Source organism: Olea europaea, unplaced genomic scaffold, assembly GCF_002742605.1.
Source record: "Olea europaea var. sylvestris unplaced genomic scaffold, O_europaea_v1 scaffold2597, whole genome shotgun sequence".
NCBI lineage: Eukaryota > Viridiplantae > Streptophyta > Magnoliopsida > Lamiales > Oleaceae > Olea > Olea europaea.
The window spans coordinates 77,366-86,292 of NW_019244282.1; the positions used below are offsets into that span (position 1 = coordinate 77,366).

The 8,927-nt window shown below is 32.5% G+C and overlaps 1 protein-coding gene across 1 annotated transcript; it reads left to right on the forward strand.

Annotated features, from left to right (window-relative positions):
- Positions 1-6,332: 6,332 nt before the first annotated feature.
- LOC111382980 (stem-specific protein TSJT1-like) lies at positions 6,333-8,924 on the forward strand (the record flags this gene model as incomplete). Its single annotated transcript, XM_023007025.1, has 4 exons — positions 6,333-6,708; positions 7,562-7,802; positions 7,901-8,021; positions 8,873-8,924. Coding segments are annotated over exons 1-4 (617 nt in total), but the record flags the coding sequence as incomplete, so codon positions are not given.
- Positions 8,925-8,927: the final 3 nt, after the last annotated feature.

Sequence of the window (8,927 nt, forward strand, 5' to 3'; positions counted from 1 at the left end):
TTGATAATTATATTTCTTACTGAAATATACCTTTTTGGTCATTTTCAATCTTGCAAGCTGGCCGGAAGTCAATGGGAATAGTTTAGGATATGTTGCTCACAGTATCCTAAAGTGATTGCCATTGGACTTTCTAGGTAATGTCTTCATTGTGGGTTCTAGTGGTTTTATTTAAGCCCCTTCACCTTTGGTGAAATTGATTTCAGATACCGTGAAATTACAAAATTATTCAAAAGGGAGCTTATTACCCAAAAAAATCACACCGTGAGCCTCTCTTAATTTATATTATTTTTATTACCAAAAAATCATAGCTTCACGAAAGCTGTCTATAAATTACTTAATAAAGTTTTTCAAAACAAGTTATCTCTATTCGTATCTATGAATTAGTAGCATCTTAAATCTTATCGTATATGGCTAAATCGAATAACATAGAGCACAAAAAAAATTTATAGTACGAATATTTTCTTAAATATAATACTATATTAATTCATTTGATTTTAAGCTAAACTCATTATGCTTTGGTAAAACTTTGATTCCTATCACTTCTGAGAAAGCAACATTTTCGGTAAAACAAAATTATTTATTTATAGATGCAAAGTGAATCAAGTTGATAGTGAAAAAAAAAGGGCAATCAATTTTAAATTTATCAAGAATAAATTTTAGTCGGAATTGTCATCTACGATAGTATAAACGATTTTGTTATTGGTAACTCAAAAACCCCAAAACATACCAGTCAAGTTCTATTTAAAAGTAAATCGAACGACTAGGTGTTGATCCAATTTGTTCTAGGTAGTTTCGAGAAAAATGTCCACCGCTACTTGTATTAAAACTATCGTATTAAGATGTAGAAGGAATTTATAAAAATTCATGTAACAACAAAGTCATATTTAGTGATACTTTTTAATGGAATATTGGAATCTTTAATATAATGGTGGAATCTATTTCATCAAATTGTTTGAAATAAAATAATTTAAAACTCTTTGTAACATCAGAATACCAGATTAGAATATATTCATGTTATACAAAATGGCACTAAAATATATGCTGATTTCATGTTCCCTCTACAATCATCACATGAATTGATTCTTAATTATCCTAATTAGTGCAAATACGGTGTTAATTAATTGAAAAGTATAGTTTATGGACGTGGGTTAAGTAGCTATTAGCACACAGAAATCTTGGGCCCATCCATAGTTTTGTATATTGGAAAGTTGGACAAAACTTATTCAAATTGTCAATTATTGGTATGCAATAAATTTACCATGGTGGGTGGTTGTCATAGTTTTTTTTAAACTTATAAATTGGTTAAATATTGCTTTTATCCACATAACAATGGATAATATATAAATTGTATTTCTTATTTAATCATTTTTATTTTGCATATTATAAAAATATAACTAGACTAACCAACTATACTATATCATTCGAAATAAATATATAGAAACAACAACATTTTCACGTTGCTATGCACAAAAAAAGCCATTACAAGGATCTTTACTTACATTAAACTTTATGCACTCGACTCGATTCTATCCTAAACATGATTCCTCATTTACTTTGAAGAAAGAAGCTGTTTGGGTGAAAATTTAGAGAACGATGGGATTTGCTTATATAAAAGAGCTTTTTTTAAAAAGTTGCTTTGGGTCAGATTCTTTTAAAAGTAGGGGTGCTAGGTGGGATTAGTAGCGAGCAAATTCTCATGTGAGACTCTCATCCACTTGTATGAGTTGGTTCGCCTATCCTCGTAAATATGCAACAATTGTCATATAAGGGCACCACCTTATATTTTAGAATTTTTTGCATTGAGATTTTTTTCTTTTAGTTTTCAGTAAGGTGTTTGAGCATAACTGTCATGTTAAGTGTTTGTAGTCAAATCAATCTGGTGCTCACATAGTAAAAGGCCCATTAGGTAAATTAAGCAGTGCAAATTCGAAAATGAATTAATCCCAAAGTACAGACAATTAATTCACAAGGTGTTGTCAGATACCTCAATGTAGCAACGGGCTCCATATGTTATAAAAAAATAAATAAATAAATAAATAATTGTAGCAATGTGAGTACCTTGGCAAGGACCTATACGCCAAGCTTGGTTGTTCGAAAATATCGATACGTAAAACTTCACTTTTACCTTTATTTCCGTCATATGACTCATATTCCCAATAACAGTATTGATGGAATTTAATTTCATTTTTGACATAGATTTTAAACAAAATTATAATATTTTTGAAACTTTGATTTGTTATAAATACGAGATAACTACTTTTTGTCATCAATAAATGAAGTTATTTGAATTAATGACGATTGAAATATATGTACTTTATTTGTAATCTTTTAAACTTATTTTTGTCTTCTTTGCAATGTTAATCCTATTTTTCTGATTTAAATATTAAATATTTATTTGGTCTAGAGGTGCGTTGTGTTGAGATGAAAAATATTTCCAAAAGTACTTTCTGGCCCGTACTTAGTTTTCATTCCTAATTCAACCTTATTTGAGTCACATTATTGAAATGAAAATGTATTTTTGAATAGTATATTGATGCGAAATGTATGGTTAAAAAATAAAGAAATATTTTAGATTTGCGTATAATATTATTTTATTAAAGAATGTGTAGTTGAAATAATATCAAATCACTGTTGAAGAATATATTTTTTTTAAATAATGTGGCTCGAACAATATTCAATCCACGTCTCAAATCACGCAAGTCTGCTTATTACATTAAGTTACTTCAAAATAATTTAAATTTAACTTTGAAACAAATATATTCTCGCTACGGGAAAAAATATAGTATCATGTAATTCAAATGTTCAATTAATTATTTATCTCACTTAAATAATAAAATTTCCCGGTCCGATTCAATGTACTAATTTAATGATCTCACTATATACATAAGATAAAAATTTTATTTAAAATTCTTTAGGGCCAATGGAAAATAAGAAAAAAATTATTTGTAAACTAAACTATATAAGATTTTATAATGCATATTAGCCCGTGTATGATGGCCTTAGAATTTAAAAGGCATAGTTTTGAATAGTATTTTTTGGAGAATGTATGGTTAAAAAGTAAGGAAAAATCTACGAATAGCCAATGCATCTAACAACATATTTTCAGGGAAGGGGGATTAGGGCGGTACATATAAAATATTTTATTGTGTGAATGTATGGTTGAAAATGAGTATGAAAAAAATTAAAATAAATGTAATGAAACAAGGCTTAATGGAATGTTTGGATTCAATTCATTCTTTTACTAAAAGATATGCATCTAAAATTGTCATATTAGTAGTAGGAAGTTTTTATCTTGCCCATCGAAGGCAAGAAATCAATTTCATGCTTTTTATTTATACTCAAATCTAACTAACTCATTTCTATTTTTGCAATGCATGTACTACGGTGGTTGATGGGCTTTCTTCTTGGGAGAAATAATTGGTAAACTATTTCTATCATAAAAATTATGATCATCATTGATATGTATATTCAGTCCCTTGAATAATCTTTTCTTTGGATGACTATTCCATCATTGTATCAATTTCACTAAGACAATTTTAAAGATATTCAATATTTATCATATTTTTGTAGCGCTGACTGAAAATGACATCACTTAATTTGTTGATAAATTAATAAATTATTGTTTTTATTGATATATTAATGTCTATCTAAATTAACAATTTTTCTAGATCCTAATATTATTATTTTATAGAAATTTTAATGTAATGATTGATTTTGACATTTATTTACATTTTTATTTCCTCCCAGAATAATGCTATTCAAACAGGGGCAGGGACGTGCAGCTTGTGTGTATAATTTATTATTATTTTTTTCAAATTGTTCAATAATATTGTGACACGTGTTCTCATATATCTAATCCCCATCCCCGAGTAAGGATGTCAAACGAGTTGAACGGCTCGTCCGCTTGGGCTCGTTAATTGGCATGGGAACCAAGCGGCTCGTGGGTCGGCTCGGCTTGTCGAACTCACGAGCGATTTGTCACGAGAGCTTGTGGTCTTGTAAAAAATGTGAAGAAAAGTTTGAAAATTTTCAAAAAATAAAAAATATCGAGCTCGCTCCTTGAGCACGAGCCGACCTAGTGTGTTTAGGGGCCGAGCATTGCCATCTCTTTCCTCAAGCCTCTGTATAGCAGGATTTTCCTCCAATCCATGCTACTCTCACCCTTGTCCCATCCCCATCATTTTTATCTCCACCTACGACCTGTCCTATGTTGCATAGTTGTCATCTCTCCCATCTTAAATTTCTATATCGACAATTTTTAAATCTTTTTTCTTCTTTATATGAGGTTATCTTGATCGTCCTTTAAGAATATTGACATGAGAATGTGCCTTATATTGAAGTAGATATTGTTGGCGATTCAATTTAAATTTACTAACAATAAAAAATAATTGCTATCATATGTATCTTGTTTCACATCATTGTTAAAAAATATTTAATCGCATTTGTACAGTATAATTTGTTTTTCTTATTTAAAAATAAAATAAACAAATAAATATTTTTTCTCTGTCTTTAAGAAAATTGTGAAGAAAAACATAATCCGAGACAATTTATGTCAATTGGAGAATAAAAATGCGATAAAATAGTTTGAGACAAAATGTGATAATGTGTAAATATTATGAACATTTTATACAACTAAAATATAATTTAGTCATTAAAAATTGGGTGTGAATATATTTAGCCTAGAAAAATATATAAATATAAAAAGTTTTAATGTTAAATTTCAATTTTAATGAAATAAATAGTGATCTTAAATGATGGAAGTCATAAAAAAAAATCCACGCGAACACGTGGCATAATCTCCTTCATCTTTTGTTTTCAAACGCTACACTGGATAATACCCTCCTTTGTCCGAATTTACCTGTAACCTTAAGTGCGTGACACGTCATGACTGCCTCGGAATACCCAAAAGTAACTCCCCAAGTGGGACCCACCTATTTTATCTCCACAACGTTATCACAACTTCACAACGCCGGAATCATCGTCCATCATTGGACCCCGCCGTGACCTTTTTTTCCACACTGGAAAAAGAAAATTGGCAAATATTTAACATTGGTCCATTTCTCAACTAGAAAGTTAGTCCTCACACTCCTTGCTCTCAATAATAACCACATTGTAATGTAATATCAAGTTGAGAAACGCAACTAACTTTATAAGATGTCTATAGAGACCACACGATTTTATTATTGAGGGGAAAAAAAAAAAAAGCTCTTTTACAGAATTGGGGTCGAGTTTTCTACTCAAGCAATAGTTGAGGATCGAAAGTACATATTTTACCAAAGACGGATAATTAATATTTGTAATCACATTATGCCCTTATTTGAGGCGTATTTTTTATATCAAAATTCATTTTTCAACAATGATTCGATCTCGCTTCAATCACACATTTTTTAATAAAATAATATTACACGTAAAGTTAAAATTTTTCTTTATTTTTTAACCACACATTTTCCATCAATACACTATTCAAAAAAACATTTTTTGAACAAGAATGGTGCTCAAACATGATCTATAATCATTAGTCAGACCATTCTTCCCTTCAATCTTCTATTACTGAACACGTTATTTCTTATGACAGTTTCGATCTAAATTTTTTAACATTCTATAAGACAAAAGGACAAATACTAAAAGTAAAGAGTTTTTAATCCTTTCTTAAAAGAATTTTTAAACTGTTAAATCATCATCAGAGACAAAATGCAGCTGATGTTTGACTCCTTTTAAAACAAATAACTATTTATCATACACATTTTCAACTATGCATTCAAATAATAAAACATTTTACACATAAACTCAATTTTTTTTCACTTTTAACCATACATTCTCTAAAAAAGTACTATTAAAAATATAATTTTTGTGCAATATTGATCATCAAATAGGGACATACTAATTTGAAATTAGAATATAAAAAAAAAAATTAAAGACATAAGTATTGCAAAAGTTAAACATTAGAAACCTTTAATGCAATTAAAAGACAATGCAATGTTTGCCCCCCAGGGCACATTTCAACTGGCAAAGATGAGGGCGCTTCAAGATTGGCAGATCAAAGGTCGTGAGTTCGATTCCTGAAAGGCTATTGGATATTTTTCTGGAAGGCAGGATTTATCCTAAAAGATAGGAGCTCTACTGGAAGGCAATGTGCAAAGATGGAAAACGACTTGCTTGGCACTTTGGTAAATCAGTTGGGGGGCTCTTGAGTACTGGTCAATTTGGGGCACAATCTGAGGTTTAACCTGTCTGCAGCTTGAGGGGCCAAGGTGTAGACTCCATGATTTAGTCACTGTACGGTGGATACCTGGATATAAAAAAAAAAAAAAAAAAAAAAAATGCAATGTAATAAAACGTGATGGGTCAAAAGAAAAAGCCATAAAATGAGATATTCAATGACCAATTTGCCCTCGTATTCTTTCTATAAATCCACACCACTCTCCTCGTTCCTTCCACTCCATTAGCCACTCTATTCATTTCCAATTATAGATCGGCGTTTCGTGTGTATTCTTTTGGAGAGAAGATGTTGGGAGTGTTTAGCAGCTCGATAGTTTCGCCGCCGGACGAGTTGGTAGCGGCCGGAAGTAGGACGCCGTCGCCGAAGGTGACAGCGGCGAAGCTGATGTCCCGGTTCCTGGAGGCGAACTCGTCGGGGGTGTCCATTCAGATCGGCGACGATGTCCAGATGGCCTACACTCACCACAACCAGTCGGTTTTACAGCCCAGGTACACACTTGTAATTTCGATTTTACTTTAATTTGTCGTAGGATAATTATATTGTGATCACAAATTTTTGATACACCACATTTTCATTACAATTCTTATTGTAGCAATTATTTTTTTTTAAACTTATTTTCATCGAATTCTTATATTTAAGCTTTTATTAATGGATGTTGTTACATGTAAATCAAGTTTTATATAATGAATTAGATAATATGTCATTTTATTATTTATCAATTTAAAACACGATCAATTATTTTATCTAATCTTTTTCTTCCACATCATTTTATCAAGTACAAGATGGGTGAATTAATGAAAAGTTTGAGAATAATAAGGACATGGAAAAGTATTATGGACATAACTGCTATAATGAGAAAATCTTGCTACGATGCAATAATAAATAAAAATTGTGGTGTAAATAACTACCCTCCATCTATAACCATCCAAAAGAAAAGATACCCTTTTTTTTTTTTTTTTCTTCAATCGCAGTGAACTATTGCAGGGAAGAAAGAAAGAGAATGTAGTCAATTAAAGTGAGCCTCTATATATCTTGTGTGTTTCTGGGTCTAATTTCTGTAGGTGATTTTATTGCTATTGGTGATAGAATCAGGGTATCTAATTCTCAACACGAGCATCCTCAGCCTATGTTTCGAAAGCTTCATTCCTACTCCTCTAGGATATTTGCATAGTAAATAATTAAATTTCCTATTGTCTTGTTAGGTGGGATGATTATTGACTTTGATCTGTAAATTTGAATGGCCAACCTATGTTTCTTAAATTTATTTTTAGCGGAGTTCAGCTTTTAGTTATTCATATGGCGAAAATTGACATGTGAATGTAAATTGGCGACAAATGGCAGATCATTCGCAGTTAAGGATGAAATGTTCTGCTTGTTTGAAGGAGCCCTCGACAACCTGGGGAGTCTGAAACAACAGTATGGCCTTGCGAAGTCTGCCGATGAGGTGCTTTTGGTGATTGAAGCATACAAAGCACTTCGTGACCGGGCACCTTACCCTGCGAATCGAGTTGTTGGCCACCTTGAGGGGAATTTCGCTTTCATGGTTTTCGACAAATCGACTTCCAGTTTATTTGTCGCTACTGTGAGTAATCTCACCTAATCTCACCTACCAAACGTCTAATTGAATCTTTACTATTTGAGTGGACTTTACGAACATTTGAGTTGGTGGTGATGTGACAGGACCAATTTGGCAAAGTTCCTCTCTATTGGGGAATCACTGCTGATGGATACGTCGCATTTGCTGATGATGCTGATTTGCTAAAGGGTGCTTGTGGCAAATCACTTGCTTCCTTTCCACAGGGTAATTTCCTAAAATAATAATTTTACTATGAACAACGTCAAAAAGGAATAATGAGAATAGTCGTAGTCGATGGTGCCAAAAATGATGGATTGGGATTATTTTCAACGAGGGATTCTTCAAGTTAACATTGTTACAACAATCTATCAGTACAAAATCACAAAATAATGAACAAGAAAGGTTACAAGAAAAAGAGGCAGAAAAGTAAATCCTTCAGTCTTCATCGAGAACTCAAACCACACGACATCAAGATGAAGTTCCTTTCATGAATAGGGCTCAGACTCAAGAAAATACAGGATTGTACCCTTCTGTATGACCCACACCGATCGCCCCAAACCCTAAGGTTTTCCTTTATCAGTTAAAGGAAACCACAAGGGGTAAAATCACACACCAAACTCTCCAATACACACAGTATTAAGGAACACAAAGATGGAATCACACAGAAACCAGATCCAATCAGAGATTGGATTCTCACGAAGAAGAAGAGAGGGTTTGGAAGACTCTCGAACCTCAGCCGCAGCTGGAGAGAAGAGAAAAATGACGGTCCAAGTAAATTAGGGCAAAAGGGGCCAAGTATTTATATCCAACAAGGGCACCCTTAGATCAAGTTTCAATCCGACGGTCAGGAGGCATCCATATAACTGAATAAGGCGTGTTTGGCTGCATTAAAATATGCCACGCCCAAAAACACGTTTTATCTACCATGGGGCCGGGGCGGATCGGGTCATGTTATTGGGCAAGAGCCTAAATTGTTAAAACAGTTATTGGGCTTAGCCCATTTGTCATCACAGCCCAGAAAAAGGTCATTGGTCATCACAGCCCAACAAACATAATTGTGTTGCTTGATTTTTCAGGTTGTTTCTTCTCCACTGCAGTCGGAGAACTTAGAAGCTATGAGAATCCCAAAAA